The sequence below is a fragment of the Colobus angolensis genome, unplaced genomic scaffold, assembly GCF_000951035.1.
Source record: "Colobus angolensis palliatus isolate OR3802 unplaced genomic scaffold, Cang.pa_1.0 Scaffold71, whole genome shotgun sequence".
In the NCBI taxonomy this organism is placed as follows: Eukaryota; Metazoa; Chordata; class Mammalia; order Primates; family Cercopithecidae; genus Colobus; species Colobus angolensis.
The window spans coordinates 11,303,185-11,322,676 of NW_012120821.1; the positions used below are offsets into that span (position 1 = coordinate 11,303,185).

A 19,492-nucleotide genomic window follows, 5' to 3' on the forward strand; every position below is an offset into this window, starting at 1 on the left:
TAGTTTTTTTTTTGTATTTTTTTAGTAGAGGCGGGGTTTCACTGTGTTAGCCAGGATGGTCTCGATCTCCTGACCTCGTGATCCGCCCTTCTCGGCCTCCCAAAGTGCTGGGATTACAGGCTTGAGCCACCGCGCCCGGCCTCTTTTCTGTTTTCTTTTCTTTTCTTCCGACAGAGTCTCCGTCTGTTGCCCAGGCTGGAGTGCAGTGGCACAATCTTGGCTTACTGCAACCTCTGCCTCCCAGGTTCAAGTAATTCCTGTCCTTGGCCTCCTGATTAGCTGGGATTGCATGTGAACCAGCACACCTGGCTAATTTTTGTATTTTTGGTAGAGATGGGGTTTCGCCACGTTCTCCAGGCTGGTCTCGAACTCCTGGCCTCAAGTGATCCACCTGCCTTGGCCTGTCAAAGTGCTTGGATTATAGGCGTGAGGCACTGCACCTTGCTTTACTTAATGATATCTTGGATATCTTTCTTTAAGAGTAGTTTAAGAATGAATTTCTTTATTCTTTTTGTTTTTGAGACAGTATCTCACTCTGTCACCAGGCTGGAGTGTAGTGGCGTGATCATAGCTCACTGCATCCTTGAACTCTTGGGCTCAAGGGATCCTCCCATCTCAGTCTCCTTAGTAGTTGGGACTACAGGCATGCACCACCACACCTGGCATTTTAAAATTTTTGCTTTTTATAGAGATGGGGTCTTGCTATGTTGCCCAAGGCTGGTCTTGAACTTCTAGCTTCAAGCCATCCTCCTCCCTTGGCTTCCTAAAGTGTTGGGACTCACAGGTATGAGCCACCACACTAAGCTGCCCTTTTTTTATACTTTCATAATATTTCATTTTATGCTTTGAAGGTACCCTGACTTTTGGTTTGGAAATTACAATTATGTATATGAGTTTATAACTTGAGATATTGGACTTGAGAAAAATAGCCAAATGGACAAGTTAGTATTAATTCTTTTGAATGTATTAAATTGGAGTGCCTGTTGGTTCATCAGAAAGTGAAGCACTTAGAGTATATTATATCATTTCATAAATAGAAGCTCTCCACCCTTCTGAGAGCTGGAAAAAGAATCCTCTGTTTGAAGGATGTTTCTGCATTTTTCACAAAATTACAGTTGAAGACATTGTACACTGTTACCCAGGGTCCTTTATGCAAAGATCACTTTCTTCAAGAAAACGTTCTGCCTCATAGATGACTTGTTTAGTTCTTGTTGTTTGACAGTGAAGAAGATAACCTATTTTAAGCCCTGTCTCTGAGGCTTTTCTCATTTGCTCGCTCATTTAATCCTTAAAGCCCTCATGTCATGGGAGCTTTTATGTTTTGTTTTTGACACTTGAGGGATTGGAAAGGAGAAACATTGCTTTGTCACCCTGTGGACTTATGTGTCTAAGGACAGTTACAGTATTGTGCTTCTAGTTTTGTATTCCACGTTAGCATGTCTTGTTCACTACAGTGTCTTCTGTGGTCGGTCCTTCACAGGTGCTTGGTAAGTTTCTGCGAAGTGAAGGAATGAATAAGTGAGTAGCCACTGACTCTGTGGTCTCCTCTTGTAGAGAGTAGAGACAGAATTTAAACCCATGTCCTTTTGGTCACACACCCGTGACCTTTGTGTCATGGCTGTACTTCTCAACCTGAAGCACTTGTTTCTCTAGGGCTGCTTGCCAGAAAGGAGGGAGGCATATCCTGTGAGATGGTAAATCTTACTTGAAATGATTTTTTTTTTTTTTTCTGAGACAGAGTCTCGCTCTGTCACCTAGGCTGGATTGCAGTGGTACCTATCTTGGCTTACTGCAATCTCTGCCTCTCAGGTTCAAGCGATTCTTCTGCCTCAGCCTCCCAAATACCTGGGACTACAGGCATGCGCCACCACTCCTGGCTAATTTTTGTAGTTTTAGTTGAGACGGTTTTGCTATGTTGGCCAGGCTGGTCTCGAACTCCTGACCTCCAGTGATCCGCCCGCCTCCCAAACTGCTAGGATTATAGGTACGAACCGCTGTGCCTGGCCTGGAAGTATTTTTGTTTAAATAATACACATGTGGCCGGATGCAGTAGCTCACACCTGTAATCCCAGCACTTTGAGAGGCCAAGGTGGGCAGATCACTTGAGGTCAGGAGTTCAAGACCAGCCTGGCCAAATGGTGAAACCCCATCTCAACTAAAAATACAAAAAATTAGCCGGGTGTGGTGGCAGGTGCCTACTATAATCCTAGCTACTCAGAGGCTGAGGCAGGAGGATCACTTGAACCTGGGAGGTGGAGGTTGCAGTGAGCTGAGATCGCACCACTGCACTCCAGCCTGGATGACAAGAACAAGACTTCATCTCAAAGAAACGAAAAATAAAAAACACATGTATTATGGAGTACAACATAAAATTGGCATGGATTATTAAAATAAAAGAGGAGCTGTAAACCCAGTGCTTTGGGAGGCTGAAGCAGGAGTATCATTTGAAACCAGAAGTTCAATACCAGCCGGGGCAATATGGCAAGACCCCATCTGTAAAAACAAAACAAAACAAAACAAAAAAACGGGCATAGGAGTGCACGCCTGTAGTCCCAGCTACTCAGGAGATTGAGGTGGGAGGATCCCTCGAGCCCAGGAGTTTGAGGCCTGCAGTGAGCTATGATAGCACCACTGCACTTCAGGCTGGGCAACAGCAGAGCAAGACTCTGCCTCTAAATAAATAAACAAAAAACCAAAGGGAGATTTCCAAGAAATTGTAGATTTACAGCAGTCTTCCACAAACTATGTACCCAAACCCCCATCTACTACATGAGTTCATCTAATATTCTGTCTGGGGTACATTTGTGCATAAGTTTTAGAAGCCTGCCACTGTTCCACTGTCTCATATTGAATTCCATTTGCCCTGGATTCTGTCTTGGATTCTCACGTGAGTTGTAAGCCCAAGGCTGTGTGCGACTCCCTTTGTTCCACTCAGTTAAGAGGAAGACATTTGGTTGGAGAACATTGTGGTTCTCCTTATAGACAGCTTGCCCCATGTGGTGGTAGCTTTTTTTGTAAGTGAGAACCCTGAAATCTTATATTGAAATGACACACGCCATAATGTGTCCTCCTGTTTTCCATCCACATGTTTTATTTTTTTTTTTAAGCTGTAACACGTTCCCACTGCTACAGCCACCACATGTGTGATTGTAAACAACCACCAGTAATTGCTTTGGAATGGGAAAAACACACCGCAGAATTGCTTGTAAATTTGCTTGGCGGAGGGCATACAATTTTTAAATCAGCCTTCCTTGTATGACATTTATGCCTTGATATTTGAATGCTCTGGCTGTTAGAAGCTTGGAGCATTTACATAATTGCTCCAAGTCTTGGGAAATCCAGGTCTTTCTTTTGAGACCACCAGTGTTTAATAATTCCCTTTTCCCTGTGCCCTGAGGCTAATGAGGGTTTTTGAATCTAACATCTGCCTATTACAAGCATCCTGTAGTCAGTCTGTGCTGGAAGCAGTTTCCCCATTGTTGACTTTCATAGGTCCTGTATTTTACGTTGTTTCTTTTCTTTCTTAATCTTGTCTTGTAGAACATTGAGCTCAAGGTGGAAGTAGAAAGTCTGAAGCGGGAACTCCAGGAGAGAGAGCGGCTGCTCGTCAAAGCCTCGTGAGTACCGTCATCTGTTGAAAGCCTGCAAGTCGCCCACACTGGGTTGGTCAGTGAAATAGAGCCATACACTTTTCTAAGACAGCTGATTTCCATCTGGAGTCTGAGGACTCCAAAGAGGTTTTTGTTTTTACTTAATTATTTGCTTTTCAACAAGCTTTTAAGATATACTATGATTATGGAAAAATGAACAGATCTTAAGTGTACAGCGTGAATGTTCACAAGCAAACACACCCGTGGAACTACCATCCAGATCAGGAAAGAGAACATACCAGCCCCCGTAAAAGCCCTCTTTGTGGTCTCAGAACTCACCTTTCTCCCCTAAAGATAACTACCGTTCTGACCACTGTTAGTTCTGCTGTTTCTAAACTTTATATACAAGGAATTATGTAGTAGGTTTTCTTTTGTGTCTGGCTTGCTTGTTTCCTCAACAATGTATTTGTGAGATTGATCTATGTTGTTAATTATATCAGTAGTTCATTCTTATTGTTGTAAAAGCCTGGGGTGATTTGAAGGGGTCCTGGTGGGTGAGGCAGGGAGACAGGATGGGGCTTCAGCCAGAGTAACTGTCTTTTTCTTTTTTTTCTTTAAGATCTGTTAAATGTACTAGGGACCCTCATAATATTTTGCTTGAAAGAGGTTATACTCCTTAAAAAACATTTGAAAACTAGTATTTTCATTTATTCAAATGTTGAACAACAAGCACAGTTCAGCAAATACAGTCTGTGAATCAGTTAATTATTCACTCATTCATAAACATTTATTACATAATAACTTGTGAAATACACAAGTATTTCGAATCTAACATCTGCCCAAAGATCTGAAAAGAGAGAGCCCTCCACCCCTCTACTCGAAGAGCCCATCAGAGACTGGTGAGCAGTTCATCACACCTGTGAAAAATAACATGCCAGGAAGGTAGAGTGGTAGAGGGTGTTGTGGGTAAAGTGGCAACACCAAAGTGTGCTAAGTTTTGTTCTGTGACAGTGGAATAAGGCTTCCCGGGGCTGCCTCACTAAGGATCCTAGCCAGAAGCTTATGTGGAAATGCTTCATTTGTTCTGACAATAGAATTCCTGCTGGGTGTGGTAGGCCAGGACCATGGAGTTCTTGGTTTAGGGCACGGCTGCACTGCTCTGGGCCAGGCCAGTATAATTCCCTTCATTGCCACCGGGTCCAGCAACTGGAAGCTGGCCTGCTGTTGGCTTTCAGCAGACTACAGGATGCCAGGCGTAGGCAGCTTCTCCGGGTTATGCTGAACTTGCACACTTGGTATTTTCTGAATGAATAAGTGAATGAAGTAATAAATATCACCATATTAACAAGTTGTTGTTAATGTTGTTGTTGTTTTTTGAAGTACATTATTTTCTGGGCAGGGAGGCAAATCTACTTTATCAAACCTGAAGATCAGTAATGGAATTTGGTCTGTCTCATACTCAGTGCCCCTGCCTGCTGCAGGTCTTGGCTTGGACTAGTTTTTAGTTAAGCTCATACACATGGCAACCTCAGCTTACAAAGGCTTGCATACCCTCCTCCTCAATAGCAAAACATGGGATTGAGTATTTTGGAGGCTTGTGCACATCTTTAAATGTGTATATTTCCCAAACTGCTCAGGCTTGTGTGGTCTGACTAGCTTTATTCATTTATTCAGAAATATGTATTAAGTGGCTCTTGTGTGCTGCAGTGGACTAGGTTCCTGGGGATGTAGTGGTGATGCAAACAGATGCATGAGGCTCACATTCTAGTGGGAGTGATGGTGATAAAATACTTGGAGTAATAAATATATAAACAAAAGTTGGGGAAAGAGCTATGAAGTAAAATAAAGGGAGCTATGAGAATTTATAGGTAGGGGAGTAAATATATATTATTATTATTTTTTGAGACAGAGTTTCACTCTGCCAGGCTGGAGTGCAGTGGCGTGATCTCAGCTCACTGCAACCTCCGCCTCCTGGGTCCAGGCGATTCTCCTGCCTCAGCCTCCCTAGTAGCTGGGATTACAGGCATGTGCCGCCATGCTCAGCTAACTTTTGTATTTTTAGTAGAGATGGGGTTTCACCATGTTGGCCAGGCTGGTCTTGAACCCCTGGCCTCACGTGATCCACCCATCTCAGCCTCCCAAAGTATGGGGATTACAGGGGTGAGCCGCTGCGCCCAGCCAGGTAGGGGCGTAAATATATAGATGTGGCTATATAGCAGGAAAGGTGTCCCTGAGGAGGTGGCATTTGAAATGAGATCTGAAAGACAAGTAGGAATTAACAAGGTGAATGGGTAGAGAAACTGTTCAAGGAGAAGAGAATGTATGGGTCTGAGGGAATATGAGAAGTCTAGAACACTAGAGATTTTGGTCTTTATCCTAAAATCACATGGAAAGCAGTCATGGGTTTTAAGCAAGTGACACAATCAGAGTTCTGTTTTTGAAAAGGTCATTCTGGATGCTGGGTGGGAAGTGGATTGTGGAGAGAGCGCGAGTGGAAGCTGGGAGACCAGTCAGGAAGCTAGTCCAGTGGTTGAGGTGAGAGGCGAGTGACAGAGTAGCTGGGTGAATCAGACATTTGGGAAGCAGAATCAACAGGCCTTAGTGATGGATGGGAAGGGAGATGTCATGGATGATTCCTGTCTGGGGTTAAGGTCATGAGCTCTGTTAAGAATGTTCGCAATGAACATTCTTAAACTGCTCCAGCTTCCTGTCTACCAACTCTATCCCAAACATAGTTCATGGATGCTAAAATGTTCTTGCTTTTGCTGCTCTAACTCTGCTTCAGCAGACCTCCTCCCCCTCATCTCCTCCCAGCCCAAATGCCTTCCATTGCTCAGCCCTTTGTGAAGCCTCCGATCTGGAACCACGCATGGCTTCCTCTAGCCTGCGTCAGTCTCTTAACGGATTTCGCTGGTACAGAATGATAATACTCTATGCATAACACTTGTTAGTTTATAAAACACTTTCCATTTACATTCCATCATTGTTCTGGGAGCTGGGAAAGTCTTGAAGAATACCCTCATTTCATAGAGGAGAGACTGTAGGCCAGGAAAAGGGAAGGGCCATGACTCCCAGCCGGGAAGGTCACATCTGCCATTAGAACTCAAGTCCCTGACTTCTAGTTCAGCACTAGGTTCCATGTTCTTTTTAAAGTTTTGTATGTAGATAATTGTGTATTGGTATATACACAATATCTATGTATGTGTTCAATGACAGTATCTACCATGGAATGGCAAGGTGTGCCTATCTCTTTTTTTTTTTTTTTTGAGATGGAGTCTCACTGTGTTGCCCAGGCTGGAGTGCAATGGTACAATCTCGGCTCACTGCAACCCGGGTTCAAGTGATTCTTCTGTCTCAGCCTCCTGAGTAGCTGGGATTACAGGCATGCGCCACAATGCTTGGCAAATTTTTGTATTTTTAGTAGAGATAGGGTTTCACCATGTTGGCCAGACTGGTCTTGAACTCCTGACCTCAGGTAATCCACCCGCATTGGCCTCCCAAAGTGCTGGGATTACAGGCGTGAGCCACCATGCCTGGTCGTGCTTTTCTCTTTAACCCTAGCTTTCTAGCACCCAGCAGTATGTCTATGGTGGATACTTGCTGATGGAAAATATCTATGTTAATATAATACCCTTGACTCCCCTTTTCAGTGTTACGATTTTTGGTGGGGCATGGGGACAGGATATGACATCTGCCACAGGAAAAGCCCCTGCTTTTACCTGAAGAACCATAATTAGAATGAAAAGCATCCAGGGGAAATGTGGAGGATTGAAAGGGTAGTGAGGCTGGCATTTATAGAATCTGACTTTCTTGTGTTGGGTGGAAAGCTAGATGAAACCAGTTTCTCTCAGCCTTTCCTCTTCTCAGGTCTTGCTGTCCACCTTGTGTGTTAGCCCCGATTCTGCAAGGAAAGAAAGGGTCGAGGGAGGGAGCTAACACTTATTGAGTTCCTTCTCTGTTCCACATCCTGCGCCTGGCACTTGACAGGCTTTATTGCATTTGATCAATTATGTGGGCAGCCAGTATTCCCATTTGAGTGGAGAGAAAACCGAGGTTCGAGGAGTGGGGAAACGTGTAGCGGCTGCTCTGGCTCCAGAGCACGCTGTGCCTTGCTGTGAAATAAACATTTGTTGGCTGGTTTTCCACTGTTATATTTATCAGTTACAATAAGGGGACATTAAAAACGAAAGCAGTCATATTGTTGCGAGTAAATTTTATCTCTGTAGCTTTAAAACACAAACAAAAATAATAATTCCATTAGTAGAGGAAAATTGTACCATACTACTGAGTATAAATTTTATTGCCGCAGAAACTGTAAAACACAGAGATGATAAATGAAAAGTTGGAACATTTATTATTGGGAATATATTTTACTGGTATAACTCAAACTCAAACAAACTAAGTAATAATAGTACTTGTTAAAAATTATAGTCAGCTTCTTGACAATGTATGTGATTCAGACAGCAAAACACAAAGGTTAGACCTGGGCTGATAGGAGGGAGACAGCATATTTGCACTCTGGTACGTAGGGTGGAGGGGTAAGGGAAAGGGGTAGCAGAGGTGATCTATTTTATAGAGGAGGCTCTGTAAAGCCCCAGGCCTCAAACCTTGGTGAGCAGGTAGCAGAAATTCATTACTGGAGAAATCCTGTATCCAAGGCTTGGGAAGGCAGGGCTTCTCGTCCAGAATTCTTTCGGCCGTGTATAATGCTCCTCAAGGAGTGATAGAAATGATTGTGAATCACTGTGAATTCAAGACAGCGATCCAAAAATGAGCCCCAGGAGTGGGGGGTGATGGCATTCAATGGCATTAATCAGGAAATGGAAATGGGCACCTTGGCTGTGGCCAGCAGAGACCCCAGCAGAGGGTAGAATGAGGCCTCTCACAGCAGCTCAGCAGGAGCCAGCACTGTGTGGGCCTCAGAGGCCAAGGGCTAGCTGCAGAGCACTCCGATCAGAGAGGAACAGGCCTACATATGTGAGCACATTAATTCTGAGAGGTAATCATCTCATTTTTCACACGAGGAAACTGAGGTGTGAGAGGTAATTTAGTGAGGCTACATAATTCACCCAGAATCACACTGAGGATATAATAGAGTAAAAATTTAGAAGCAGATCTGTGCAGCTTCAGAGCCCATGTTCTTTCTTTCCAGTTGTTCACATTGAATTCCATTAAAATGATATGACACTGGGGCCTTCTGAAGCTTTATTGGTGAAAAGAAAAAAGATATTAATAAAGTATTTTCAGGCGACTCATGTTTGAGACTTGGACAACAAGCATGGTCCTCTTGACTTTCCATTGTTCTCAGTAAAAAAATTCACATGGCTTGTACATGTGAGTGTCTGATCACATGGCTCTCCGTTGGAAAAATTTTATATATCTTTAAAGTAGGGCATGGGAAGCTGGTGGTGAATAGATTTGTTCTGTTGCAGTTTTTCTGAGAAACCAGCCTTAGGTGGAAGCATTTCCTTTATTATTTTGCCTTCTGGAAACCTGCAATCATTTTAGAAATCTGATGAGGACTGCTCATGCAGTCATGTCCGACACTGTTTATCTTCTGGCATCGGTGGTTGTAGTCCTGCGTCTGATTTGGGCGTGCCATTCCCACCACTGCCCATCATGTGGAGAGAACATTCCACGGTGCTCTAGCAGTGTGTACTCTGTGTTTTATGTTAGAGTAACACAGGGTACAGGTTGCTTGTGTAACCTCCCCTCTTCATACCCTAAGTGGTAGCTAGTGTGTGAACAGATTGATCCTGATGCATTTAAAATGCTTTTCCCTTCAGTTGGCAGAAGATGAAGTATGCAGACCCTTACTCCTGCAGATTTGTTTTCGTTGCATACTGCTCCTTTGCACGTTAGTTTGTCAGACCAGCTCTCTGCCCTCCTTGCACCACTGGTGGAAGTATACTTTGTTGGAAGCCCCCTGGTGGGAAATTTGGCAGTAGCTATCCAAAATCTTAGCAGTGGGCTTACCCTGTGACCCAGCTATTCCCTTTCTAGAAATCTGTTCTCAGGAAGTCACTGGATAGTAGACATACAAGGATACTTTTATCATAACGTTGCTTATTACAGTAAACAATTTCACCAACATTTATTGAATACTTACTTTGTACCAGGCACTGTTCTCAGAACTTTGTATCGTTGGATACAATGTGTTAAATGAGAAACAATTTAAATGTTTTAAAAATAGAGAATTGATTTAGTAAACTATAGTACATTTCATACATTGAGTTAATATACAGCCTTTAAAAATGATGATATAGACTTTTATTTATTGACACAAAAGGATGTTTATGGTATATTAAGTAACAAAATCAATTCACTGATGTGTACCAAATGGCTATATGCTAAAATGTTGACTTAGTTATCCTGAGTGACAAGGTTGTGGATGATTCTTACTTTTTTCTTATTTGCGTTTTTGAATGATAAATATTAAGCTAAAGAAAAAGAAGCTCAGCACGGGTCTGTGGGAGAAATGACTAACAAATATTCCTTGTCTCTCTGGGGCTGTGAAATGACCATCAGACTATCACCCTTGCATGTTTTACCCCGTGCCTCTTTTTGCAGCAAAGCAGTTGAGAGCTTAGCTGAAGCTGGTGGCTCTGAAATCCAGCGGGTAAAAGAAGATGCTCGAAAGAAGGTGCAGCAGGTGGAAGATCTCCTAACCAAAAGAATACTCCTTTTAGAAAAGGCAAGTCTGGAAATCCTGAGGGCAGTGTATTTCTTACAGTGGGTTAATAACAGGTGGGCACAGTTTCGTTTCTTTTTTCATAAACCGTCAGTTTCGGAGAAACAACAGCCACCCTTATTGAGCATCTCCTGGATTGTAGCCCCATTTCAGGCATTTTACATGTATAATTTATAACCCCTTTACCCTGCAAACTGGCCATTGTGGTCTTCATTTCTGTATAAGGTCGCTGAAATACAGAGAGAAGTACTAACTTGTTTAATCGGCCTAACCTAATACTAATAGGTTTAATCCTGGGTTTAACTATGCTGATTTTAAAGACCATGCTCTTTGTACAGCAGCACTCTGCTTATTGTCTAGTTTAGCTCCATTATTTTAAAGATGTGGAAGCTGAAAGCCAGAGAAGGGAAATGACTTACCTCACATTAGTCAAGCCTGGAACCAGACTCTGACCTTTAGGTTACCATGTGTCCATCCAGCTATGGTACCTGGTATCCGGCTTCCCTCCACCCATCCTGCCAGTGCTTGTAGAATGTCTCTATTAGGCATTTTCTCTATTAGGCACTGCATGTCACTTCTCCTTCTATTTATTCTCAGTTAGGTATTTCCTATCACTGTGAATGGGAGTCAGGATGTTTCCTGGCTAAAAAATCCTGTCTCCTTATCTATTTTAAGCTAGTATTAAGTAATACTATTTAATTCTTGGTCTTTGATATCTGTTGTTTTATCACAGTTTCTCTACCTGAAACTGGTTCTTTTTAGATATAGAGAGAAATGGCACCAAAAGCACTTCTGGATACAAAGAGCAGGCACTGTTTTTGCAGTTTACAATTTTCCATTTATGATGTTCACATCAGCCCTTAAATTGTCCTCTTGAGGGTATGTAGCTATTAGGCCCCAAATACCTGTGTTTTAAACAGGCTTGGAGAAGGTTAGAAACTTAGTATAGTTCAGAAGTGGTAGAACTAGAACCACAAGAAGGTTCTCCTGATCACAAATTCTGAATTTTAGCTAAAGTGTAATTATGAGATCTAACTTACTGGGTCATTTGTTTTTCCCTGTAAGTCCTTTCCCGTGTGTTGGGGTGACGAGTCTCTGCTCTGTCACTTAGTAGCCTTATCACCTAGGATAAGGTATTTGCTTACTCTGAGTCTCTGCCTCATCTGTAAAATAAAGACAGTGATACCTGGTTTGCAGCGGTAATTGTAATAATAACTGTGGTATTAACAATTTATTGTGGGCTTACCATTTCATTGTGTGAGACATCCTCCTAAGCTCTTTATAGACATGAAGGTAATCTTTTCAATAAACCTCTGTGAGGTGAATACTTCTGTCATCCTTTTTCTTTCTTTTTTTTTAAAAACAGGTGATGAAACAGGCACAGAGTGGCTAAGTCACTTGCTTAGGGGCACACAGGCAGTAAATATCATAACTGGCTTCAGACCTGCATTCTAAACTGCTATACTCTACTGTCTCGGGATATAACTTTTTAGGGTTGGATGCAGATGGGAGATAATACGAATGAAGCTCCTTGCTCGGAGACTGGCATTTAGTAAATAACAGGCTTTGTTGTTGTCTAAGAATATGATACATGATTTTTTTCAGCTTTCATTGAGAGTGACAGGAAGCCCCGTGGGGAGATAGTGGTGGGGGCGGCACTGTGGAGGGCAAGGGCAGGGAGGAGGGAGCCAACATTTTTTTCTGAGCTTCCTGTGATGGAACAAGCATTTGACAGTGACTCACGACAGCTCTTTGATGGGACGGTAGTTATCCCTATTTTATAGATTGGGAAACTCAGGCTCAGAGAGGTTTAACAACTACCTGAGGTCACACAGCAAGTATGTGGGAGAGCTGGTTTTTGAACCCAATTCTCTTTGATGTTTATCTTTGTGATGTAATTGGAGGCAGTTGGTGTGAGTAGTTGGAGATTCATATCTACTCCCAGGTCACTTTCATGAACACCAGGGCCTTTTTCCCTAACACAGACACTGCCTGCATGATTTAGATAATTTCCTCGTTGGCTTCTCTGACCTCTTGGGAAGAACATACAGTTGTTTTTTTTTGTACCACCTAAATCACCTTGGATATGTAGAAAATGTACTTTAGAATTGTTCAGTCATTATCTTAAAAAAATAGGGTGGTGGGGGTGTGTGGGATGAATTTGTATGAAAATTATGTTGACTCTTTGGAATTTATGTATGTTTAGTATTGAGAGGAGCATTTCTCCTTGTTCTTCTTGAAGCTGTAAATATTGATCTGATTTTTCAAAACCAAAAATACAGTTCTTACAGAGTTGAGTCTTTTCCATTGGAAATGCCTATTACGCTTCAGGATACAAGAGGGAAAAATGGCTGGCAAGTGTATTTATTACCGATTCTCTCCATGTATAGTACAATTCAGGGAGGGGAAATGTGCTGGAGAAAAAGTCATAAATATTTATATTTTAATCCAATTTCCTTTCAAAATGTTCCCAATTGTATTGAAAAATTGCATCAAATGCATTTAATTTAACTCTAGGATGTGAAAGCCGCCCAAGCAGAACTGGAAAAGGCCTTCGCAGGGACAGAAACGGAGAAGGCTCTTCGGTTGAGTTTGGAAAGCAAGCTTTCAGAGATGAAGAAGATGCACAAGGGGGACTTGGCAATGGCTCTGGTCCTGGATGAGAAAGACAGGTCTGGCTCTTGTCCCTGTCGTACCCTGACATCACATTATCTGGCAGCGTGTTCTCCTTTCTTCCTTTTTATCCCTCCCTTCTCCCCATGTTTCCCACAGGACTTGAGTGACTAATGGGAACAAGTCCAGCACAGTTAGATAGAAAGAAAACTACGGAGAAAATCAGGAGGAAGAGAAAAGGAATAGCATAGTCATATGAGGTCAGAGATAGTCTACTGATAGACATTCATGCTGAAAAGTTCTACTCAGATACTAAAGTTAGCATTTGATTTTGCCCGTAAGCTTCCTGGGAGTCAAAGGAAAAAGGATAGAGACAAGATTCACATTGCGAATGAGGTAAAACAAGCTAGTAACTCAGGAGAAGTCCAGTTTTACTTGGCACAATCAGAGGAAATTTCTCTTGTGGTTCTTCCGAAAGTGAACAGTGAGTGACTGCCCCCACAAGAAATACCAGTGAATTCCATGTGACTTATTTTCCATCATATCTTTTAATGCAGCCCAAGGCACAAGTTAGTACAGGGCAAGGTGTCAAAAATAAAACAGTGTTGACCAAATACAGAGCTCTTTGATGATCCACGATAAAATGGATGCCTTCTAGTCTATTGGATAGTTGATATGGCCTTTAGGCAATCCTTAGTGCCCGTCGTATTTTGCAACCAAACTTTTGGTAAAAACTTGTCAGGAGAAAGCTGATTTTATTGCTTACCATAAACCTTACATTTTGATACTCTTGCCTTATTTTGGCAGTCACTAAGTGGAAGGTTAACTAAATCTAAGTCCAACTGCTGGCTAACTTGTGACGTATCTGTTGAAGAGCTGAGCTTGGAATTTGATAGAAATTGTTCTAAAGCAAATGATCTCTTTCAGAGGATACTGACTGGCTCTGTTTTCTTGGTTATTTGGTGCCTGCCCCCTGCATTGGCGAACACTACTGTGTTGTTTAGGTGCTTGGCCTAACTGCCTGGTTTCTCAACTGTTGTCTGCTTTTACTTCTGCCTTGGTACTACCTGTGGAGATTGGAGTCTGCTGCTTGGAAAATCAGATGAGCAAATCCTAATCCTTGGGCTGGGATTATCTGTAAAAGAGAAGTAAATAGACCCAGAGGGAGAGCCCATGCCTCCATGTAAGTGCCCTAGCTTCAGCATTTGGAGGTGCAAGCATTTATTTGGTGCTCTGCGATCTTTTCTTAGCTTTGATCTGGAAAATGAAAGTTTTATGATGAATAATTTCAGGGTGAGTAAGGAAACTGGGTTCCCCATGGACCTCGGTGGAGTGAATATGTATCATCTCAGTTTACCCATTTGAGACCTTGTGTTTTTCTTGACTTCATGGCTAGGAAGAGAAACTTCCCTGGGATGTGCCCTCCTACTGAGCCTCCCCTCAGAGTACTGCCCTTTCCAGGCACCACCCATGGAGCCACTAGACTGAGAATTCCACAGAACCATTTCTGTGTTCCCTTGTATCTCTGCCAACCCATCAGCAGTGAAGCCCTTAGAAGGCTTATGGGCTTGTCTTCCTTGGGGAGCTACAGGTCTGGAGCAGTTAAACTGGGAGTAGGGGACCCAGGGAATAGAATTTGTGAGCAGCCACCAAAGAAGAAACGACTGGCAGAATTCCTGGCGCCTGTGAAGGGGAAGGAGAGGGTTTGGGATAGGTTTGAAAAGAGGTCCTGGGACAGAGAGAATAGAAAAGGCCCTCTGAGGGGCCTGACAGATGCTGAGCAGTTAGTTCATTGATTCTATTGGATCTTTACGCCTTTTACTCAACAAATATTTCCTGAGCATCTTCCACTCAGCACAGTGGTGATGAGAATGTAAGAGGGAGTGATACAGCCTGGGTTCCTCTCCCCGGGAATCTCATTGTTTGAGTTGAAGCTTATCATCCAGCAGGGTGGGAGGGGTGGAGGGAGGAGCAGGATGATAAGGGCTAAGTAGGATCAATGCTGGGTTAACATTTTATTGAATTCAGTTTAGAGGGATTAGGAAAAGTTTCCTGGGAGAAGTACTGGGATGAGGAAGAACTACTTGGACAAAGAAAGGGGAAGTAAAAGAACAGTCCTGAGGCAAGAAGGAACAGGCAGGGTCCAGGCACAGGAGGGTACATAGCCTGGCCTGAGTGCTGTGTTCAGGAAAGGAGTGGGGAAGAGGTGAGGAGAGGGAAGCTGGGGAGGTGACATGGACCTTATTGAAGAATTTGAGTTTTATCCTAAAGGCATATAAGAAGCCACCGAAGAGTTCAAGGTGGGGCTTCAGGGAATGACACGATCAGATTTAAATTTAGAAAGGTCTTTCTGGCTGCCCTTAGGGAATGGATTGGTGCTGGGGCTGGGTAGAAGACTAGTTCTCAGGCTGATGCAGAAATCCAGGAAAGAGCTGATGGTGATCAAGGCGGAGGTGACAGAGCTGGGAATGGAGGAAAACAGTCTAGAACGTAGGGTAGACATGATGGGCTTGAAGGACTTGGTGACTGATTGGATTTGGGGGATGAGGGGAATGGCTACAGTGACACACCCTTGCCCAGGTGTTTTTTTTGTTGTTTTGTTTTGTTTTTTAAGATGGAGTCTTAACTCTGTCCTCCAGGCTGGAGTGCAGTGGTGTGATCTCGGCTCACTGCAACCTCTGCTTCCCAGGTTCAGGTGATTCTCTTACCTCAGCCTCCCAAGCAGCTGGGATTACAGTTGCCCGCCACCAAAAAAGCCTGGCTAATTTTTGTATTTTTAGTGGAGACAGAGTTTCACCATGTTGGCCAGGCTGGTCCTGAACTCCTGACCTCAGGTGATTTGCCAGCCTCCCAAAGTGCTGGGATTACAGGCATGAGCCACTGCGCCTGGCCCTTGCCCAGGTTTTGAGCATGAGCAGCTGTGGTGCAGTTTATTGAATTTTGTGGGGGGAAAAGGAAAAAGAAGAAATGTTTTTGGGTGGAGGGAGAGGGAAGATGATACCTTCAGTTGGCACGTGTTGGGTTTGAGGGCCTGTGAGCCTCAGTGAGTGGAGTCTAGGATGTGGCTGGGTGTATGGATTAAAGCTTGAGTTAAAGGAAGTATAGATTCATTCCTTAACCAACCACTGAGTGTGGCCTTGGGAATGCATGCTGGGAATGAAGGGCTGAACGTTCTCCTGCTTCTATTGTGCTCTCAGTGTGGGAGGGGATAGATGTTAAAAAAATATATGTCATGATGGATGCTGTGATAAAGGTGAGCCCAGGGTTCTGTGCTGTGACAAAAGCAAGGTGTGATCAGCTCTGCCTGGGCGTGGGATGGGGAGGGCTTGTTAAGACAAGGAGTCCTGGGAGTTGGGTGAGGACGCTTTGCCAAGCAGAGAGAACAGCACATAAAGGTACAGAGCCTGGCACATTTTAAGGTGATCCTAGAGGAGAGTGGTCCTCTTAGCATGTGCCACAGAAGCTTGATTGCTCATCTTTTTTGGAAGGAGGACTTTGGGAAGGGTTAACGTGTATCAAGTACTTACTGTGTTCTAGGTGGTGGAGTCTCCATGGATATCGGATCAGGGCTTTGCTAAAGGCTGCATCTTCCTGGGATTTCCCATAGGTCTGGCTGGACAGGCACCGAAACCCAATGTGTCAGTCCTGTGAATACAGCTGTCTCTCAGGGCTAGCTGTGTCCCAGGCACACTCCCAGAGACCAGTGCAGTAGTCGGATGCCAGCTCTGGATTTTTACTCAGGTTGTGGCCCTTTTTGTGGTGAAACTCTCCTGGCTGTAGGATCAGTATGTTCCCTCCCTGAAGGCAGGCCTGCCTAGGAAGCTAAGTCAAGGTCAGGTGGTTAGCAGAGAACTGGAGCCAGAGTCCTTGGTTTTGCCCTCATGAGATGGATCTAGATCTGCGACACAGATCGACTCACTGTTGGGCAGGGCAAGGTGTTGAATCTTTAGGGCCCAGGGACCCCTCACGTGGATGGATGGACTCCGCCAATATCTTTCTGGGGTCCCACCACCCTTTTTAAAGGTGCATGCTTTAGCTACTTTATTGCCTTCAATCTGGCCTTTGAGCTGCTCTGTGTCTTTAAGGCAGTTAATACTGGGCAGCCCTGCAGATCAAATATGCCAACAGATATGTTCTGTTTGGCTTACAGTATTTTTTAAAGTGTGAATTAGTTGCCAATATGTAAAAAATTGAATTTCATGCAGAAGTCTGGATTTCCACCTTCTCTTTAAAACCTAGGAGATTGGCAGCCCTGGGTATCGTCTTGCTGGATTGAGGCTACCCCTCCCCTAGATGGGCCTGGTGCTCCAGCTTGGCCACAGGAGTCCCCACCAGGCCTGCCTACTGTTTCTATTCTCTATCTAGAACTTGCTTTAAGGTAACTAAAAAAAAAAAAAAGTCAGTTTTATTGATGTAAAATTACATACAACACAGTGCTTCAATTTTAAGTATTTACAGTTTGGTGACTACCTCTCTCATTGATTATGTGATGATTTCAAAGTTGAGCCCCTAGAGGGCAATCTTACACCTCTTTCCAGGTTTTCTGGGGTGTTGCACTGGTGCTGCCTGGCACCCTGTGTCCTAGTACATTGCTAGGTACTTCAGTTACCTTTGTCTCCCTCTTTACCTTCATCCTGGGAAGCTGTGCTTCACTAGGGCAGCTCTGTCTGACTGCAAAATCTTTGTTCTTTCTACCAAACGAAGTTGCTTTCTAGGCTTAGCTGCAGAAAGGCTATTCTGAGAGTCCTCTGACAAAATGCTAATTGTTGCATGTTAAAAAAAAAAGTAATAATTGTAGCAACTGTAATTTGTTGAGTGCCACCATATTCTAGGAGCAGTGCAAGATTGTTTTAAATAGCTTGTCTCCAGTCCACAATCACAAGTCACCCCTATTTTGTAGCTGAAGAGGCACAGGCTCGGAGAGATTGAATTACTTGCCATGCCCAAGGGGCAGTTGATATGGGATAATTTGGTAATTATATTGTGTTAGTTGATAACACAGCCCAGAGATGGATATGTTCAGCTGTTCCTGAGGGGGGCACTAGGGGTGCAGGTAGCAAAACTTCCTGGAGGGGAGGTGATGCTTAATTAGCTCTGGCAGGATGAATGGGTGTCAGAGGTGGGGGTGAGGTGGGGGTAGGGTGGGGAAGGGCCTTTTAGCTAGAGGGAATAGCATGAGCAAAGGAGTAGAGGCATGAAACAGTCTGGCTTTGGGAGAGAACTGGAAGTGAGGCTACTGAGTGGAGATGGAGAGGGCGATGGTTTCCTGTGAGACTGAAGCTGTCTCAGATCAGAGGCAGGGGCCTCTGATCTGGTAGGTCCTAAGACCTGGGACCTGGAATGCCTGGAAAGGAGTTTCACCTTTATCTTGAAAGTCAGTGTTTTTAAACTTTGCCCTGAGAAGCCTTGGCAAGACATGCCGTTTTTTCCACACTCACTTGAACAACTCTGCTTCATTGGTTTTGATTGCTAAGGTTTCAGTGACATTTCTTTTGGAGAGAGGATTTCTTGGCCAAAAAAATTAGTAGTCCACTGCTGTTGGTGGGGGCCATTGAAGGTATTTGAATAGGAGCACACCTTGGCTAGAGTCTAGAAGCTCAGAGTTGAATTGACTGGAGGCAGGCAGGGGACCAGTTAATGTCACGTGAATTCTGGTGCTTCATCTCCTACCTGCAAAATGTGATTCTGTTTATGTTCAGCCATTGTATATGTCTACTTTGAAGATATCTGGCCCCATTTCCTTCCTCCTCCTGCTCCACTGAGCTAAGAGAACAGCTTAGAATTAATATTTAAATTTTGTTCTCTTTTAGACTGATTGAGGAGTTGAAGCTGTCTTTGAAGAGCAAAGAAGCTTTAATTCAGTGCCTTAAAGAGGAGAAATCTCAGATGGCATCTCCTGATGAGAATGTGTCATCTGGAGAGCTCCGAGGACTTTGTGCTGCTCCAAGGGAAGAAAAGGAGAGAGAAACCGAGGTGAGGTGACGGGACATGAAGAGGGGACTTTAATTAGCCAACCAGACTCCTCTGTGGGAGATGGAATGCACATTCAGGCCTCATGGTTCATACACAGCCTGCTTCTAAATATGAGACCCCTGTCAGCTGAGGAGTGAGCAGAAACTGCCTTTGTCAGGGGCCCTGACATTCTTTTTCCTTTTCAGCCTCCTGTTCCTATAAAGAGTTGCTTAAAAAAAAAAAAAACAATCCCTACCTGCTTACCTCTGTTTTACCATGTGTTGATTTGTTGTTACCTGGGGACTTTATTTTCATCCTTTGGGTTTTCTTACGATACAGTTGTGGTGCGTTGTTTTCCATCTTGCCTTTTTGGTTAGAAGTAGGTGTGAGGCCAACTTTGGTCTCTGCAACTTGAGAGGTAGGGTGGGAAGGGGACTAACTTGTATCGGGTTTGGCAGGATGGGAGGGGTTCTGTATACCACCTCGTTCAATCCTCCTAGCCACCTGGCGAGGTAGAGCTCATGGTCTCCTTGTCAAGTTTCCAAACAGGCTCAGAGGGCCGGGTGCGGTGGCTCAAGCCTGTAATCCCAGCACTTTGGGAGGCTGAGACGGGCGGATCACGAGGTCAGGAGATCGAGACCATCCT

The 19,492-nt window shown here is 43.9% G+C and overlaps 1 protein-coding gene across 3 annotated transcripts in view; it reads left to right on the forward strand.

The window, feature by feature from the left end:
• CDK5RAP2 (CDK5 regulatory subunit associated protein 2) overlaps positions 1–19,492 on the forward strand; it is a 201,248-nt gene that overhangs the window by 35,502 nt on the left and 146,254 nt on the right. For all 3 annotated transcript variants that reach the window (XM_011927417.1, XM_011927418.1, XM_011927419.1), the window contains exons 5-8: positions 3,541–3,617; positions 10,161–10,284; positions 12,799–12,953; positions 18,705–18,867. In XM_011927417.1, the coding sequence (XP_011782807.1) occupies positions 3,541–3,617; positions 10,161–10,284; positions 12,799–12,953; positions 18,705–18,867 (519 nt within the window). The remainder of the gene's footprint in view (positions 1–3,540; positions 3,618–10,160; positions 10,285–12,798; positions 12,954–18,704; positions 18,868–19,492) is intronic.